This window comes from Ooceraea biroi, chromosome 7 (genome assembly GCF_003672135.1).
Source record: "Ooceraea biroi isolate clonal line C1 chromosome 7, Obir_v5.4, whole genome shotgun sequence".
NCBI lineage: Eukaryota > Metazoa > Arthropoda > Insecta > Hymenoptera > Formicidae > Ooceraea > Ooceraea biroi.
In genome coordinates, this window is record NC_039512.1 from 5,483,927 (window position 1) to 5,504,518 (window position 20,592).

Below are 20,592 nucleotides of genomic sequence, written 5' to 3' on the forward strand. Positions count from 1 at the left end.
GAAATGTTCGAGCGTGGATTATATATTGTGAGAGAAACTGGTAAGAGTAATGCCCGATTCCACCAACATCGCTTAATTTTAACCGTCGTTTAACTCACTCTTTGTCTCTTTCTAAGGCAGGTAGTTAGAAAGAGACGAAGAGTGAGTTAAACTACGGTTAAAATTAAGCGACATTGGTGGAATCGGGCATAAGAGAGAAAGCGCGTCGTTAAATTTTCGACAACCGCACGAGAGAGATAAAGATAAAACTGAATTAAATTCAAGCACGAGCTAAACTTCTGGGATTTCTACGCATGAAAGAGATGTATGTATATGCCTAGACCTGATTTTCATAAATGATTTATTCATCATTGCATTAGTATCACATAATTTGCTTAGTTTATACGTTTCTCCTTTAAAATAAATAATAAAATAAGAATGTAATAACACTATCAAATATTTTCAGTATTTAGCTTCAGTTTAATAGGCAACGAAAAACTAAAAACTAAATAAATTTTTAAAAGCACGAAAGGTCTCGAGTTTTCGATATCTAATAACATTCTGCAAATGTTGGCTGCATTTATATCGTGGCATTTTTTTAGCGATACGAGAATGGAATTTTCGCGTCAATATAAAGACTGCGTTACCAGATAGGCGCGATAGGGATGACACTACCATATTCATAACACGCGATTCTCGCACAAATTTCGCGAAAGCGCGAAAATGTCGTTTGTTTATAAATGCTGCTGTGAATGCTTCAGATCAAACAATCGCAAAGTTTGTATAGCCTCGCACGCATATATAGTATTAAGTGTATGCAAAAGTTTTAATCATGTACGTTTTCGCTTTTTAAATACATAATATACGCGATATGATCCAGTCATCGAAATATTTGTCTTCGATATTTTTACTCGATTTTTATCTCTCGGGTAAATCTCGAATTCCTCCTTTGCGAAAAAAGTTGTTTTGTATTTCAACCACGTCTCGAAAGTGCTATCTAATTAAAAAGTACTGCATCGAACAAATAGTAATCCAAGGGCGCCAAGTTGGGCGAATACGCCGCGTGCGAAAAAACTTTCCGGCCCAAATCCAAAAGTTTGCTGAATACGAAAAGCATATATGTGCATAGCTTTTCGTTACTCATCACGTTCACTATTGTTTCCCAAAGTTCTGTTTATCGTTAAATCATGACGTGTGACGTTTTACAAACTTCCACGCCAACTTCTTAAAAGTGTAAAAAAGAGAGAGTGAGAATTTATTTGAAATTTAAATAATAATATCAGAGCGCTGCAAAAAAAGAGACTAAACGTTTGCATACACCTAATACAAACGCATCGTCGACTCGCTGGATGGGCGCGAGCATTTCCCTCCGTCCTTCGGTTCGCCTCTCCCTCTTGTTCTTTCTCGATATAGTAGTCGCAGGGTGCGTGACTACGGTTCAACTTCTTCCTACGCGCGACGTAGCTTGTCGAGCCGGTCACAACTCCTCGCGTCGCACGTGCAACATTACGTGAAACTCTCTGTTCGTGGACGTGAAATAACATCGGTTACGAAATGCTCGGCGATGCGCGAAAAAGTCACTCGGCGTGTTTCTCAAAACCGCGAGCGTTCAGATTGAACGTTGTTTTTCGTTACGCAACAATTACCGCATGCGAATAATACGTCACAAAAGAATTTCTTTCCGTACATTCGCGAGTTTGCAACTTCGCACCGACTGTCTAACATAAGTATTACGTACCGTGGCAGACTGTATAAATATATTTTCCCCGTTAATGCATATTTTACGCATCATTTCTGGAACGAAGTGGGTCAGGGGCGTAATAAGGAGGTTAAATCAATCCTGCATAATCCATCCAACCGGAGTTTATTGCGTCGGGGATGAGGGAAAATTAAAACGGCAGCTCTCGGCGCCGGCAGATAGCCGTGATTTCCGCACGCGTAAATCCGATTAGGCCTAGCTCCAGGATGCAATCACGAAAATACCGTTAAACCCGGTATGAGTGAGCGACTCGTTCGAGATGGGGATACGGACGGGATACGCGCGATTTAGCGAGTCGAATCGGTGCTCCTGTGATTCGCGCGCGATTGCGCGTCTATTAAAATACCGTATTTCGCCACGTAATTTTTAGCTAATTGAATATTTCATGAGAATGCGTGATTAATTCGAGGTGGACGCGCAGACAGACAGACAAATGACACGGAAAGCGTGAAAATATGCATACACCTGCAGAGTTAATGCGTTTATTATGCGTGCGTGCGTACACAGTGTACCGGACATTAGCCGCAAAGTTTTTCACCTGCATCTTGTAAGCAGAAAAAATGCCGCGGCACGTTTTGCTAGATTATGGACGATCGCGGCCGCCAAGATGTAGTCCGTTACATGCTTTACAAGTGCAACAGAAGATAAAGAGACCGCTCGACAAGGAGAACGTGTAAATTGCAGCGATTTGCGAGTAATTAATGTTCCGCGAATTTCTCGTCTCGCCACGCGGGTGTACGGGAGCATTTAATGCTGCATAGCAATTCGATGATGTTCCTGCGGCGGTTACGCAATACACACGAAAATGAGGCAACGCTCGTGCGGGGTTTTATTTATTCGGGAGCGTTGCGTCATCGGGGTCAAAAGCATCATGTCTCGCGTACAACTGCGTCGTCTGACGTCTCGTTTGAGGGAAGTGACAGCTGCCTGAGGTTCGCACATATTGCTGCTGTCTCCACTTACAAAACAAAGACTCGGAATTCGACGAGCGCGAGCAGCGCGTGGTGTTGCATTTCTATACTCCAATTCCGCGCTGCACCGCTTGGTATCGTGTGCACTGGGTCATCGTGCATTTTAATTCTTCGCCGTGTTGGTTTGTTGGTCCCGCGCGGTTCCACGGAACTGATAACGAATGTGCAATTACGTCCGGAAACATGTTAAACTAATCATCGGGGCTGGCAAATTAATTCAGCCGAACCGAGCTGAATTCCCTTGATTAAAATGAAGCGGGATCGCGAATGTCGGGCCGCTACTATATGATAATTAATTGCATCTTTAATGTCCTCCTCCGGTTGAGCGAGGAGTTGGAACGCCGCCGATTTGCGTCAGTGACTATCAGAATAGGATCGGTTTATTGAGGAGATTTAAAGCGACGCATTTTGCGCGCACGTTCCCGGACCCATGTTCCGCCTGCCAACTGTTGCAGTGCGGGTAACGGGCTGCTCGACTACCGTTGATACTTCATCGGCCATCGTCATTCAGCGGACGGTGTCGTGGAATAATCTTCATTCTCGTCTCCGTTGGTCCCTGAGACTTATCGTCGTCTTGTCTCCATCCGGACAGTTGCAAGATTCGCCAGTTGCGCTTTCCGTGCTTGCCATTCATGGCGTTACAATGACGACGACATTGGCAACGTTTAATGTCCTTATCGCGACATGCGTCTCGATAATGCAAACACGTCCGGTGCAAGGCTGCACCCGTCGAACCGGTTGCACTGTTGCTTGGTGCAGCATGTGCTCGACGAAAAATTAATAATCGCTTACACAACGCTTCCGATTGATAGCGCGTTCCAGCGGATTGCCCTTGAAGACACATAGAACTTACGCAAACAGACTTACGCGTTAATCGATGCGATTACCAAGAACACGGCATTTCGTCAAAAGAAATTAGTGCAAATGAAACTTGTATTATATCTTGACTCACAGTGTTTATATATAGTGTGCTTCTAGTTTATTGCTTCTTGTGTTATTTTAACGCGCACATCGTTGATCTCGTTAATATCAACAGTATCATTTGCGTATTTACTTCAGAATGAAATAATCGGTTTAAAAAAAAAGTGTTTGTTCAACTGTCGCCTTGAAAACTGGAGTTTAATTGCTCCCGCGCACTCGTTACTCTCCGTTTTATTATACATACGTTCTTCTTTTATTGCTCATGCGTTATTTTTATGCATCGCTGCGTGTCTTCGCGATGAGAGTGAATGAGAGCATCATCAATGCACTTGCATCGGATGCATTTTGCACGGCCTCGCTTCTCGACTCGGCTGTTGTCCTGATACTGTGGCTGCAGCGCAGCTGCGCCGACCATGTCGCAACTGGTGTTGCGGGAAAACAACGTTCAAGCCCGAAACGAAACGGATCCAAAGCTGTCTCGGAGTATTTGCATAAATCATGACGGAACAACCTCTCGAGAGTGCAATTCTCGAGGACGCGTCTTAACGGGCCTTGATCTCGTACTGAATTTCGAATTGCGTTCTTGCCAAAATATTTGTTCAATACGTCAGCGTTTCTCGTTGCCTTACGGTAAATACGGCAAATTTATTCGCGGCGTGACAGAAAATGAGACAGAAAATGAACATGAAAAAATAAGACTCACCGTGCAATCGTAGTTGCATGCAACAACACAAGTCAGCTTTTTGATTGTCATAATACGCGAATGCGCGATTGCAGTTTGTGCGAAATCGAATGGCGCAATGCCCTCAGAAATGATTTCTTGATTAAATATATTGTATTGCATTATTTACGATGTTATATGAGCGGCAACGTTATCCAACCTGTAATAAACATTGTTATTTGTTAGACTCACTCCGTTCTTCGGGAAATCTGTTCAACCGCCGGAACTGCTTTCTCGTGGAAAAATCGAGATTCGTGTAATATCCGACTCAATTTAATTGCGAACGATCTTTTTCCGTCCTGGACATCAAAGGAAGTTTATTCCACGGATGAGATGCACTACTCGTTTCCTCAAACAATTTGTCGAGCGATGCGAGCAAATCGTATTACTGGCAGCGAACGTGACTCTCGCAGGAAACTTTTCAACGCAGCGACGCACCTATTCAACCCTCAAATTTCTCCTCTTGGTCACGTTTCCTGAATAAAACATAGCGCGCGCCTTCTCTCGCTTCCATATCCGTTCGCTCGCTCAGATTTCGCTCTTCCGTGTGCCTCCCCTTCTTTTTTTTGGTATTTATGGTATTCGACCAACGATGCAACGGTCATTGCATCAGACGATCGTCAAACAATGCCAGCAAACGCATATACCGTCCCGGAACAATACCGAGATGTGGATATGCACGTCCTTCACCGAACGCGCACTTTATGCGGCCGCTCCATGCGTCCCATGAAAAATGTAGCGAGAGAGAGATCGTTTAAAATAGAAAGGATCGCACGCGGTATTCCGTGATCGTATGAATAATTTCTAGTAGCGCGTGCTTAATAAATTGTGTGGAAAAGCTGCGTGAATATCTACTATACGAATGCGGTCCGTGTTTCGTGTGTGTTCTGAATCGCTATTATTTTTAGCGCGTTTGTTGTCCATACCATGCATGTGCGCGCGGTGTCAAAGTTGCATTCATAGAATAATGGGGGCAATCCCCGTGCATTAAACCTTCGGACTTTTTATACGCATGCGTTGATTATGTGTTTATGTAAGGTATCTAATGAGTTTCCTTCATGCAGATGAGAGAAAGAAAGGAGGACTCACGAGTTTTTCCTCGAGTCTTCACACAAGAACAAATACAAGATTACAAAATAAATCTGATTAACGGCGCTTGCTGTTGCGAAACTAGCGTGGATCCTTCTGATTGTACATCATACTTGACATTTAATTCGCTGACCGGTAAAACCGTCATTTACCGGCAAAATATTACTATGATCCTCCGCATGTACAGTTTATCTTCCAAACTCCACCTACGTTTATTGACTCAATCAATTCCATCAATCTCGTTTCACTTCTCGGAACACCGAGCCACAACAACCGCAGACGCGTCTGGCATAGATAATCAGCGTCGCGGCGAGACGCTGGGACCAGCTGGAGCTGATCCCAGTGCAAGGAACCCTTCGCTCGAGTCATCGTCATCATCGATACTCGTCAGGGTCTCTCTCCGGAAATGTCGCGGTAGGCGAGGGTACACCCACGCGGCGCGTCGTTAAATAATGCCTGAATCGCGGATCGCGCGTCGGTCGATCGCCTTCGTTCACGCGTCACGCGAAACAGTCGTCGGGATACAGTTATCCGGCGCTCGTGGCTTCGGTGGCCGGTTCTTGGATGCCGCCGTTGTGCACGTACTCCAGTACACGTACGCCGTTCCGCAGGCGCGAGTGATCATCGTCAGCCGGTGATCTTGAAGGTTCTCGCTCGCTCGCTCACTCGCTCGCACGCTCGCGCATGTAACGTGACCGTCGGCGCCGAGTCTCCCTGTTCCGGAGTGGCTCGTCCCGCCGATGACAGTTCGCCGTGGGCCGCTCGGAAGAAGCAACGCGGACACGCGAGCGCTCGCGTATAGACGTCGTCGTCGTCTTCGCGGTAAGAGTGACCACTTCTGGACGACGATCTAACGTGCGTTTGGTGGTTGAAAGTTCATCATTGAGGTACTCGCGGTTTTTGTTCTCGTTCCTGTTCCCCGTTGCGGGTCTCTGGCGCGCGACGATCAACTCGGCGAAAGGTGAATGCCAGTTAATGAGGATTAGTCCTCCTCGGCCTTGTTGTGGGAGCGGACTAACAGTATAGCGTTTCTGTAACCCAATAAACGGTATTCGTGAATTTGTCACGCGCCTCGAGGCTGGTTAAATCAGTCAGTCTCTGTGAGCCGTCCGCGATGTGAGGCAACAAGAGCAGTTGCGACGCCGTTTCTTGCCATAACTTTGTTAAGGAGTACGATGGGAGGGAGCGAAGGTGGAATCCACATTCGAAAAAGTGAATGGTTTTGAAAGAAATTTTGCATGCGCAGATTTCTGCGCAGCTACGAAAACTCCGAGATAAGAATAGAATTCACAATGATAAATTGAATGACTGTTAATTAGTGAATGATAGCGAATGACATAACGTTTCTCGCGTTAGTCGGAAACTCAAAGTCAACGCGGAGCAATAATCAAGTACGCGTGTTCAGAAATTACGATTTGTGCAACGTAATCGTGGTACGCAGCTTTCGTCATTTATGAAAAAGAAAAAAACAATACGCTTACGTTATCCTGAAGAGTTTTTTAACGTAGAAAAGAGCAATCTTGTAAAGAAAGAAATATATTTAAAAAACCTTCAAGAACTGCATGATATTGCTACAAAAATCAGTTGCAGAAAAATATAATTAATCGACCCAATTAATTTGGCTACAGATATAATAAGTTCGAAAGTAAAAAAGTCGCAAGGATTTCCGAAGAAAAAACTCTTTATTCCTTTTTCTTCGTTTCTTCCACGATATCTTCAGGTTCGCCGACGTTCGCTGCCAGCTCGTGAACGTCATCTATCGACGGTGAACGCATCAGCTGAATTCGACACACTCGCCTTTTTTTCACGTGGGATGCGGACTGGACTTCCTGTTGAAGTAAGCGGTCATCTGATATTTCCTAGATTGTTGTAGAAAATTGTACGATTCGGCGTTCAACGTGACCGCATTGCAGTGTGTATAGCAAGTACGCGTATCGATTTGCGGGTAAAGTTTGCATTGCGAACAAACTCCACGAGTTTGACGACGAAGCCGGAAGATCGACCGATCGAAACTTCTCCAGGCGCGTACTATAAGCGTCGCGACACCGCGTGTAAATTGCTCACTGCACGAAGGAAAAAGGGCACGTGAAGTAGGAAGACGGTTCAAAGAAGTGGAAAATCCATCGCGAAAGTGTCGTTATTCCTCAGGAGTGAACATAGTTGTTTTTCAAATTGCGAAATCGAGGAATTGTGGTTACTTATTTTTGGAGCAATGCGAGAATGACATTGATCTTCTTGCCGACATTGTAAAATAAAAGTTCGTTGTTATTGTATCTCTGTATCAAGATAACAAGATTAAATCATCGCCGATTACTCGGTGCACTACGCGAGGAAGAGAGGAAGAGGAAATAATCTTGGAGGCGATTGATTTTCTTTTCTGATGATCTGATTGATCTTTTCATTTAAAGTAATAGCAAACATTTCCAATCAATCGAAGAAGGATAATGTTGAAGAGCATTAAGCATTATCTTGAGTGATCCACGAATCTCGAGGCTAAAGAGACAAGAATTTCTGTGTTTCACGACTCTTTGAGCGAACGTTTCTCGCTTGTGCGATAATCTACCGCGATTATAGCTTGGGTTGCTGCAGTCTCGAGAGGAATAACGAATCGTTAAGCTCGGCTTAAGTAATCCCGGCATTGTTCCCGGCGTTCGAAACGGGTACACCGTGGAGAATAACGGATGTCCCATAATGCGGGCGTACGAAACGATTGTGTGCCATGCGGGAAATGAGAAGCGAAGAGGTGCATGAGCGAAAAAATAAAGAGTCGCGCGTGACTTCGCGACTTGCTGGACAAGAAGCAGACCAGAAGAGACTACCTAACGTCGCGGAAACACACGAACCGTTTCGAAATTCAATTGTTTTGCAGCTCGTTAAAGCTGTTGTCGGAACTTTGAGCGAAACTAATGTGCGTTTCGCGCGGATTTCCTCGAAGTATAATTTTCTTAATAGCAGAGACGCTGGAAAATCAGTAAAAGAAAAGGAAGTAGAAAACACAAGAGCGAAGAGGACAGACAACTGCTTCCGCATTGTGTGAAAGAAAAATAGATTTGAATTAAAGCATCTGGATCTTCAAGTCAGATTCGCTATATGAAATTCAATATCCAGATATTCGCATATTAATGGAAAGGAAAAAAGAAAAAGAGAGAAATCAGAAAAGCTCATTCCAAATGCAATAACATAAATTATTATGAATTTATGAAAATAAATGCAGGACGAATAATCGATCGGCACAACGAAGACATTTAACATAAGGATTATTTAACATTGGGATTTGCTTAACCAATTATGATCGGGGAAAGTAAAAGAGAAGTTCACACGCATGCACACAAGAAACATTAAGGAAAAAAACGGAATTAATCAATTGATTTATGATCCTGAACGACAGCATTGAAGATTAATTGCACGGTCAGTCGCGATGCCTTGAAGATCAAGGATACTTTACGTAACGATTACGCCAGTGCGTGACCGAGAAGGGAAAGGAAGGACGATCTAGATCGAGGAATTCGCGGTACAGCTGGTGCCTTACAGTGCCTCATTTTTATACAAGCGTCGAAGGGAAGACCGGGAAGGACGAGAGAAAGGGGAGGGATCGAGTGCAAGACGAGGGTCGTTTCGACATCGCGGCATCGAAGAAAGACGAAGAAAGACGGTCGTTGACGTCGCAGTCGCAGCGTGACATGTAACGAGGATGAACCACGATTCTACGTTCTGCCGCCAGTATTTCTACTGCAGCCAGCGTCGGTATCGCATCAGGTACTGAAAAATTTACGACACATAACAGCACGATCCGCCAATACGTGGTAGTACAGATAGCAGCGTGGCCGCTACTGTTCCGCCGTCCCGATTACTGTGACAAGGTGTGCGAGCAATATTGCCGAGAAATCGTATTTCGTTTAAATAATGAAAGCTGACTGATCGTATATTGCCGTTTGCGTTTCGATTAAGTCGCACTGGTATTATCTGTCACTATCGATTAACACAATTACAAACAACAGGCGGTTTTGCAAAACGTTTCTGCACATAACTCGATCAAATATAGAAAGCTGCATTCCACGTCTCGCGCCAGCGAGATCTGGATAGAGCAGGTTTTTGGCACCATGTGCGTACAATGTCACTCTTTATGTCGTGCGACAGGCGACAATTCAGTGCTAAGTAAATTAGCGTAATCGCGCGCACATTCGTCAGGGTATATTTTACGTGTAATCGGAGACGGTAGGAACATTGAAGAAAATATCACAGTGAGGAGCGTTTGTGCTCGGCGGAGCTCAGAGAAGCAAACTCGAGGGGGACGGACTGGGAGATAGCGACAGTAATTTATTTACCACGGTGTCCTTCATTACGGTTTTACGGTTGCTCGATTACACGCGAGATTACAAAGCCGCGGTACGATTCACTCGCTCTCGCAACGTCACTCGGTTGCGGAGCAAACAGTCGTTGCACCCGGCGTGATACCCCGGCACCGCGACGTCGACTTAACGAGCCGTGTCGGAGCAGTCGTAACGTTCACCCCCAGCGATCCGATTCGTCCGATTGTCCGATGGACGTTACAAAAGGAACCGACGCGACGTTCGCGCGTCGACAATTTGCGTCGATTTGTGGACGTATCCGGACTACGATTCGCGTTCGCGAACGATGAGTATTCATGAGATTCATTCGCAAATGTTTGTGAAAAATAAGGTTTTTTAAATTTTTATGTAAGTCAAAACATATTTAATGTGAAGTAAGTTTTTATTTAACGTTCGCTCGACGGAGAAGAAGTGTGGAAACTAGCATAAATTGCTTTCGTTAAATTTTTGCAAGCGAATTAATGATATACATATTATATAATATGTTATATACATATGTATAATAAGCGTGTCACGTGATATGTGTGTGCTTGCATTCGTGTTATCTGGATAAATGATCATTTGATGCCGGCTTAAAGATATATGCGCATAGGAGGAAACGTATTTTTCGAGAATAGTATTTCGAGAGTTTTCGAACAAGTATAATTAGAAACATTATTTCTTCAAGAAATTATCGGCGGCACGGTTCGGCCGGATACAAAAGACCGCCGATCATCAGCATCCCGCAAAATGACCACGATGTGCCTCTCCTTGAAAAACCGATGAGGCCGCGCAATTTAGACGACGTTAGGCAAAAAAGTAATGCGTGCCAAGTAAATGGAATATGCTACTTGCGGATGGAGCGAGAATGCCGCTAACTTTTTCACAACGAGGAGAATAATGAATCGAGCTAAGAAATAAAGAGTCTCATGGAAAATACACGTCTTTTACGATCGATACGAGTAATCGCGCTCTCTCGAGCACGCGATATTTTTCGTTTATTACGACGCTCTCTTACGACATTTCTTACGAGACCCTTCACGCGATGTTATTGCTCTTTCTCTTTTCTTGATATTTCTTGTCCAAGGATTTTAGGTAAAGTATGTCTATCTCGTAACACAGACAGATTGGAAAAGATTATAGGAACGCAATTATAAATATAATACAATTAAGGTAGTTAAATAAAACAGTAAGGTAGTAAAATAAAATTTATCATGTGCAAAATGCAATTTTGCGCACAATCTACACTCTCGCATAACAGAATTGTTATTCGATGTCACAAAACTCCAGCATGCAACAAGATCTTTCGTGGATTTTATTCTCGGCAGATTGCAAGAGGCTTGGCGAGGATTTTTGCATGTCTATAGGATTAGTTGATAAAGCAACTCGTATTATTTGAATTTATACTTGATATGATCTAAACGGAGTTGAATCAAATTGGATAAATCGAAATACCTGTTATATGAGCTGCCAGAGTCGAATGCGGATCAAGGTTGCCGGATCCAGCTAGGAGAGCGCTACTTCATACTGTTCGCCAGTTTAGAGAGACGTTATATTGAATATAAAAGTTAAATCGCCTTGATACAATCGCTGTTTACGGTCGGTTTAACATGTTATCTGTTATATTAAATGTATTGCCTGAGCAAAATCCGCGACGAATGAGTGATGGTTCCTTTACATATTGCGCATTTAACGTCATACAATCTAACAAATTCCAGTCTTTAGCAAACTGTCAATGTTAAATCTGCAAAAATTTTATTGTACCTAAAAAATATTAAACAATTGATTTTTCTAATACCTTCTTCAGAGGGAGACAATTGAGCAAATCTCCTGAATAAAAAGAAAAGCAAAAAGAAGTGAAATTTTTCTAGTATATTATTTAATAAAAATATTTAATATTGTTAAATTAACAATTGTGAAAAACTTTTTACTTTTTTGTGGCTTAAACTCGTATATACTACATAAATCTTATACGAGTGATGACTTCAGAGATATTAGATGGAAATCGCTCGTTTATGCAAAACCACGAGGTTATATACATATTCGTCTGCAGACATCATTGAAGATTTGGCGAACGTATTTCGAACTTCACGTGAGCGTGTAAATCATATTCAAGCAGGTCGAATTTCCTCGAGTGAGATCATCGAGTATGTTTTTGAATTAAACAGAAGCAGATATATAGGAATTGAACACAATGTGGTGAGTTATCTCTCTCTCTCTCACAGATTAAAAGGATTGTTTCCATAGCATTTTACTATCAATCGTGATTTTCAGATACGTTAACATTAACTGAATAATAAAAGTGTTCGATTGTTCGTCATATATGTACGTACTAAAAATAACGCAGTAGGCACTGTTACGCTGCTTTCTTTTTATTTTAGCACCATTTACACTTACACGATACATATGCACATTTGATGATACTATATGTATCTGGTTTTATAAAAATATAAATTGAAAACACAGGTGTAAACCAGATTTACCAGATTAAACCAGATTTTATATTTTAACTATTTTTTTTCTTTTTACATTCTGCCGATCTTTTTCAAGTGAAAAATAGAGATATTACATTACTTATTCGATTTCAGATTCTTAAGGCGTGATCATCAAGGCGTAATCATCAACATGTAACAACAAGTAAACAAATTAATTTAGTTAGCCGACTAAATTAAGCTTAAAATAAAGATAATATTAATGTTAGTGTATTAAAATACTTACCATGATTTTTGCTTTTATTCGATATGCTTTTTTTATAATTAATAGAAAGATATAAGAAAATGATCACACTCGAGAGAAGAATTTTAAGATACGCTATTCAAGGCTTCTCTAATTATGCCATCGCTATATATGGCTGATATATCCATGTGGTGGGGCATGCTTTGCCGGATCTGGTTGCGTGGCAGCGGGTGTGGTCATTAAAAAATTCTCTCGCTCTGCTCTCGTGATTGCGCGGTCGCGGCATAATCTGCGAGGCAATTTTACGCGATTTCCCAAGGAGATGCAAAGTGTTTGCGGTCGCTTCCGATATCTCGCTAGCGCGCGCAAACGGAAACGTTAACGCGCTCTTCTCAAATCCGCGCCAACGATAATACATCAGACACGTTTATCGCGCAAATATTTGTCCGCGTAATAAATAGATTCGTTTTTGCTCCTGAGTAAACGTCAGACGATTTGACAGCAAGAATAAATATGGGACGCGAATATTTATATTTGTGACGCAAGGTACAATTTTTATGATCCCATTACGAGATCGCGCAGATGTGCATTTTCCTTGAAGACCGAGGTACGCACAAAGTTTGCAAAACAATAGAAATATTTATAGCGCGGGTTTGCAAACTTCTATTTATAAATACATACACACATAGAAGAATGTAAAGCGTTTGTGTATAAATTGGGCAGATTAGCATAATGTTGTAAATATCCTTTTAAGCTCATAATTATAGCTCATATAGTAAATATGTGTGTGTGTGTGTGTGGGCGCGCCCGCGCGAAAAATCTTCATATGATTTGCAAAAGATGAGCTGTTTCAACTTGGGATATTCAAATCTGTGAACGCTGGAATGCAACATTGAATCAAATTTATTTATATAGATATATTGGAATCGTAATATAAATAAATGTAGAATTCGAATATTAAACGATTTTTAACATCAAGAATTAATTTTGTATTGCATAGTTATTCTAGTTTCGGAGGAACAAATCATTGGTATCACTTTTCCTAATTCTCATTTTTAAGATGAATCCATTTTTAGAATGAACGCATCGAATTAGGAGCCTGGATTTTACGTGTTTTTAAAGATTTATAAACTAAGTTTCATAAACTAAGCGGGCTAACATAATCAGTACGTTAATTTTTTCAAACGGATTGATAAACATTAAAATTTGTAATGAGAACGTTCCAGCTTTCAAATAAATAAATAAAATCTCGCGGACTAGGATTTTCCGTCCAAGTCGTCCAATCTTCATTAAACAAGACTAACTTTGTTTTCCAAACTTGTAAAAGCGAGTAGATAAAAATAAAAATTTCAAATATTAAGTTAAATATTCAATTAGGTATTTCAATATCCTTTATTACAGTATTTCAATCAACTTTTCTAATCATGTATGAGTTTCAACGTTCTGACAATTGACTAAATTTAACTTCTAGTTATAACGTTCAAATTTAATAGATAAAATAAAAATCGATGATAATAAATAACAAAATTAATAAAATCTAAAATTCAAAACATGCTTCTCGCGCTGATATGAAAAATAGTTTTCAGCATTTAATTGGTATTTGATCTGCATTATTTTTGAATGATCGGCTCGAGCAAAGGCACTTGGGTTTGTTGGTTTAGCCGTTTCGTGGGATATTTTAATCGACGTGACCAGTCTCGATCGATCGGGCTGACCCGCAAGCCAGGGCTCAAATCTGACCATGCCCAACGGCGGAAGAAGGAAAAAGAGACCGTGTGGTTATCGTGTCAAGAATGGCACTCGCGTGCGCATAATCGTGAGTTGCATTGGTCGGCGGAGGACCCGTTCGTGTCCGGGATTCGCGGTCATTAGCGGTGACCACAGTGCTCGTGTATCGATCTCTCATTTAAACCATCCACCTTTTGGTATTTCTATGCTCTTCGTTGACCTTTGTTTGACTTATGTTTCGTGCTGTCCGTACGTCCAAAAATATCTGTGACGTCAATCAAGAAAGACCTTGTCTCATTTTTTTTGCATCTTGCGCTCTCCCGCTAAGAATTAACGTCGAGTCAATAGGATATCGCAATCCTTACTGCTTTCCTGAAGTATTAGATTGGTGGAGAAATACTCATCTTCATTCATTGCTTCATTCGTTTCTGCGTCGAATAAAATTGAAGATCCGGATGATGCCGAGGTGACAATTTTATTTTGATTTTCTTGTACTTTCTGTTCATCTTTAATCGACAAATGGAGCAAATCCTTCTCGAGACGTCGCGCTAATACACCGACAAGCCTTGCTGAAGTCTCTGCAGAGGAACCTCCGCTCTTGGTGCGAGATCATTACGGTAATGGGCTCATCTCTTCTGTTTTGTCTCTTCAACGCGCGATAACGGTACCGATCGACAGGTCGATCTATTATCGTCATTACCGCGTGATCTCTACATGGGTGTGTCCGGCATCACTCGTGATTTAAACACCGTTGGGATAATTGCGTTAAGTACAAGCTTGCTTCGAAGCCCGCGGCGCAATTCCATGATGGATCCTCTTCGTCAGAGATCGTTTTATTGGATCTTCCGTGTGTTCTTAGCAGTATCACTCCGTGATTATCTATTAGAGTGATTATATCGGGACATATACTTTTCTGCCTCTGCTAACTTGAGCGTGGACGAAGATTTCGGCATTTGCATAAAGCAAATTCTCCGTTAGATATATCCACCTCGAAAAAACGGACTGGACTAGTAAGATAAGATCTTTTCCGCATTAGAATGGGCAGCACGCGATAAAATCGCATTCGACCTAGTTTTACCGCAGATTGACGTGACCTCAGCATCAACTTGCAAAACGCAATCGGAAATCGAGACATATATGTCACGATACAACGCTGCGCGTGATTGTGGTATTTATCATTGACTTGAATTTTATAACGGTCATTAAAATCTCTTATATTGAGATTAATATTCTCCTTATATTTTCTTTTTAAATTAAAATAGATTGGAAATTATTTCTGAAGTCAAGAAAACTTTCCATTTATTGAACATAAATATTGCTTTAAATAATTTGCTGAGAACTTTGAGATATAGATATGTATTCTTACAGAATTTTTAAATTGTATGGAATATTAAAATAATTATATATCTTTTGTGTTATGTTTTTAGGGTATGCGAAAGGCAAAGAGACATAGATAGACATAACGACAGGAGTGAGGATGATGACGAAGATGAGAATCCTCAAGGGAAGTGGCCCCACGCTCTCAGTTCGGCCCTCGCGTGTCTCGGTTGCACCCTGGGACTTTTTAATATCAGCAGATTTGCCATTCTTAGTATACAGTTCGGAGGTAAGTGTGCATGGTGTACATCAGAAATCGTAAAAATATCGCAAAAATATTGCAAAAATCTCATTGTAAAATTTCATGGGATTTTTCCAAATAATATACAAATTTAGATGCAAGACAAAATAGTATCAAATTCTTCATGCGTAGTTTTTTTAAAATATCAAAAATGGCTGAAACCTCTTCTATTTTGGTTGATTCTATTTTGGTGAGATTAAATCTCGACGCTTTTAGTACACTAGAATGTTCCATTAAAATAACATCTTTATTGTATATTTACAATCAGCACGAAATTGTGGAGATTGAACTCACCAAATTATTCAGGTTTTAATCCGCTCGCGCGCAAAAGGAGAATAGATCCTTGTTCCGAGTTCGCACAGTATAAATACAGCACTCCTCTGAAAGAAATAGAGCAATCCAATAATCACCGCTCGTTAATTGTAATTCGTATCGTAACGTGCCCGTCTTGTAAAACTAGCGATTAGTTTCGAGGCTGCTTCTGAAGGTAATAATTGATTCTCCATCGGAGAAACGGTTGATTATCCACGTTATCCCGATGTTCCATGATCACGATCGATCGCCAGTACGTTATTTATCAAGGATTCCATGTTTTGCATATTATTTTTAATTTACGATGTCTCCCTTTTTACAGCAAACTTCATTGTACAGTTCCTGATTTTATCCTTTATACTGGGCATCCCATTACTGACGTTGCAAGTATGCCTGGGACAGAGACTGGCGGCTGGTTCTGTGGATATGTGGAGAATCTCGCCGCTTTTTCAAGGTGTCGGAATAGCCCTGCTCACCGCGCAAGCCTTCATCGGTATTTACAGCATAGTCGGTATATCGTGGATGTTCGTGTACTTCAGGTAAGATTCTTTACTTACCTTTTAGAATATTTTTAGTGATGAAATAAGTTAAATGTATACAAAAGCAATGATTGAATAGGGCTGGAGATTGTAAATTTGGCTAAAAGAAAAAAGTAATAATTAAGAAAAATAATAATTGAATGGAAAATATAAAATATTTTCTTATGAAAACTGATGATAAAAATAACAGTTGATGAACGGTTGACTTTATATTAAGTTGGCTCATTCCATCATTTGTATCGAAATAACATCGTGCCATATCGAACAAGTGGGACAAAATGCGTGGTACATTGATTGCAGAGATTCGTTCATAACAAAGCAGGACAAGTATCGATGGGCGGAGCCGTTTCTTCTCTATCGAGACGACAGCCGTCCTACGCACAATATTACTACTTCATACAAATTGTATGAGACTGTTCCGGATTACTTCAATGGTGCTGTATTACAAAGACACCATTTGAACGAATCGGATGCTGGTACCATCACGTTAAAATTCCAAGTGGCCTTCAACTTAGCCGTCGTTTGGCTGATTGTATTTGTTTCACTAAGTAAAGGTAAATCTTTTTTCAGAAAAGAAACACGTATATATTTTATAAAGATTTTTTTATCAAAAATATTGTTTGCTGTAAATAATTTTCTAGTCTTTCATGATGTTTAAATTTAATGTACGTAGAAAGAAAGAAAAGATTCTGTCGAGTATCAAATTATTGGTCCACGAAATTTAATTTCTGCTATCCTTATTTTTACCTAGGATTGAGATCCTATGGAAAAGTAGTGTACGTTTTCACGCTGGTGCCCGTGTTTGGCACGTTAGTCTTATGCACGAAGTTGTTGGGACTCACACCGCCAGGCTCGATACACCAGCTCTTCCCCGCTACCGTTTGGAGCGAATTCTTCATTAATGGGAAGTCATGGGTGGCTGCCTCAAACGAGGTCTTCCTCACGTGGGGTTTACTTGGTGCAGCCGCTATGCAGGTATTGTCGTCGTCGATAATCACGCGTTGATTTAGCGATATAATTCAACACGGTATTTACACGAGATAATCATTTTTCCTGATAATTGCCGATTGATTATTTACTTGTAACATTTAAATACGATAACATAACACGAGTGACGGCTCATTAGGATACCAATGTTTCAGATAGCGGCTCATAACAAGTACAAACATCTCCTCCAGCGAGATACGAGTCTTGTCGTGATTCTGACACTCATAGTTCTCGTTCTCGCGGCTTTCCTAGCGAACACCTGCGTGCAGATCCTTAGGCATCATGGCTATATTTACATCACTAGTTCGTTCGGTAAGTACAACCGCTTTACGTTACCTCGAGCGATCGGATCACATCAGTTGTACGTTCTCACGCACGTTATCACTCTTGGAACGATTTCGCAGAGAGAATATCAGGGTATACGTTTATGAGGCTTGCCAATCAGCCAGCACCTCCGGGATACAGCAGCACACCGGAGAGATTTATGTCACACGCATCATTTCTCCTTGGCCAGCGTGTAATACGACCCGGTGCGGACACCAGTACCGAGTCGGGGTATCAAGTGTTGCGATTGTCTACCGAATTGGTGCCTGCAACGTTAGCATTGTTAGGCGCTGAGCAGGTGTCGCCGTTTTGGGCGGTCCTGTTCTACTTCATCCTCATCTTATTTGGGATCGCACAGCAGGTATGTGATTTTCCACACTTAGGAGAATCAGTGATAAATATATATAATAATAAAAATATATTTTTAAAAATATTTATTATAAAGATTTTTACTAAAATTGAATAAAATTTGACTTATTAATTTATCATAAAATATTTTATCGGGATTTCAGTTGGCGATATGGCATTGTGTAATTACTGGCATAATGGCAATCAATACAAAAATGATGAAACTCTGGGAAACCAGCATTACGTTTTTTAGCTGCACATGCGGCTACATGCTGGGATTGCCTATGGCTACGGAGGTATGCTTGAGTTCTTCATATCTTGCCTGGTTTATAGTGAAAAATTTTTTTGACAAATTTATCCCTTATTCATCTAAACATGCAACTAGCAAATCTGGGGTTAACTGTATAATTACTGATATGCAAATAATGTGTATATTATTAATTATGAGCATGATGTGCAGATACCATGTTCTAACTTGTAGGATATATTAATATAACATAAGTGGCATGAACACGTAGCAAGTAGGACAAGTGGTATCTATCTATGATATCATCAGTATCTTCCCCGTTCGCAACTGTTCTTATCAGATAGAGCGCGCGCAATCTCTCGTTTACCGGGAGAATCGTTATCAGTGCGAGTTTCAGTTCGTTTCGGCATATTACGGTGTCACAAGTGCGTACGCATCGAAACGAGAGATGAATACTAATGTTCACGCGGTGGTGCGTCGCAGCGCGCCTTGCTATTTCTGCAACGAATTCCTGGAGGAGAAATACCTGACGGAACATGTGACACACTGTGCGGCGGTCCTGGAGGAGTGCTCGAACAAATGTGGAGTTTACGTTCCCCGCAGAAGTCTGGAGGCTCACCAGAAATCGTGCAACAAGAAAATGTCGAAGAGGAATAGTCAAATAAAGGACATTCAAGATTCGGTGTGGAAGGAAAAGGTGTTCTCGGTGCTAACGTTGTTACGTTTAGCTATCGATCAGGGAGAGAAGGAGCGGATTCGCTTACAAGACGATCTCTCGAGGAACTTGAGCTTGCTGCATTCTCAGCAGGAATCTTTCGCTGCGCTGCGTTTAAATCTCGTGGAAGCGATCGAGGAGTCTCGCAGTAATAGCGCAATTCTCAATCGAAGATTGAGCGATCTGGAGACGGCCACCGACAATCTGCAGCACTGCAACGGTCTGAGCTTTCGACGGATCTCCGAACAACTGAGATTGCTCGAGGGAGAATTGACGGATGAGCAAAGCAAGCACAGAGGTGTACCGAATGATTGGCTGAAAGAATTGAAAGACCTGAAAACGTTCGTTGCCAAAGAGAGCATACGTACGAGCGATATATGGCAGGAACATCTGCGGCGCCTCAACGACTTGAAACTTGAATTGGAAATGAGATGCAAAGACTCGGGAGAATTAACGTCTAAGCACGATATCCTCTCGGAGAAGATAGATAGCTTGTTGGAAGGGATTCACAAGCATTACGAGATCACGGCCAGACAAAAATCGGATATTAAAGGCCTGAAGTTCCAAATGAAGGAAAATCTGAAGTACGTCGAGGAATTGATCGCGGATAATTGCGAACCGGCGTCCCTGCCGAACTCGTGCTCCTGCGCTCCGGAAAGCGTAGAATGCGCCTCGACCAATGGCCGTATCATATGGCGAATCGATCGTTATAAAGAGAAGATGAGCGAAGCGAAGAAAAACGATTGCGCACTTTACAGTCCGATATTTTACGATAAAGAGTACGGCTACACCTTGAGAATGGAGCTATTCTTGAATGGTAAAGGACAATGGAAGGACCGTCACATTATCGGATGCCTGCGCGTGGAAAATGGGAAATGGGATCCGTTGTTGGATTGGCCCTGCATACTCAGAGCTGCCGTGATTCTTCGGGATCAGGACAATCCCGCTAACGACCTTAAAAAGATCGTGAAGACAGTAGGCCATGACAAGAATGACTCGGACGAGTTGAACAAAGAGTCCGGCTTATACATGTTTATTCCCCATACCACACTGAGCAGATATTCCGGTTACACGAAAAAGAACGTGCTCTTTTTGGACGTACAAGTGAAGGATGCGAGGATGAGCGCTTCAACGGCATCATTAGTAGCTCAATAATTTTAACACTTCAATTCAATAATGACAAATCTAATGAGATAATAATAAATGGTAATAATTTTAGCTGGGAAAATACTGATGATACTTCTCACGATAATAAAAAATTGCAATAATTTTATACGTATGATAAAAAAATTAATATGATACATTTAATAAAAATAATAGATTATAATAA

The 20,592-nt window shown here is 41.4% G+C and overlaps 2 protein-coding genes across 2 annotated transcripts in view; both read left to right on the forward strand.

Annotated features, from left to right (window-relative positions):
• The window catches only part of LOC105282020, a 51,678-nt gene that overhangs the window by 27,655 nt on the left and 3,431 nt on the right, over window positions 1-20,592 (forward strand). The window contains exons 4-10 of the mRNA XM_026970957.1: window positions 15,600-15,778; window positions 16,425-16,641; window positions 16,942-17,195; window positions 17,393-17,616; window positions 17,784-17,940; window positions 18,033-18,313; window positions 18,465-18,596. Of these exons, the coding sequence (XP_026826758.1) occupies window positions 15,600-15,778; window positions 16,425-16,641; window positions 16,942-17,195; window positions 17,393-17,616; window positions 17,784-17,940; window positions 18,033-18,313; window positions 18,465-18,596 (1,444 nt within the window). The remainder of the gene's footprint in view (window positions 1-15,599; window positions 15,779-16,424; window positions 16,642-16,941; window positions 17,196-17,392; window positions 17,617-17,783; window positions 17,941-18,032; window positions 18,314-18,464; window positions 18,597-20,592) is intronic.
• On the forward strand, window positions 18,604-20,544 carry LOC113562238 (TNF receptor-associated factor 5). Its single transcript, XM_026970956.1, has one exon. The coding sequence runs from the start codon at window positions 18,996-18,998 to the stop codon at window positions 20,415-20,417; it is 1,422 nt and encodes a 473-aa protein (XP_026826757.1). The 5' UTR covers window positions 18,604-18,995; the 3' UTR covers window positions 20,418-20,544.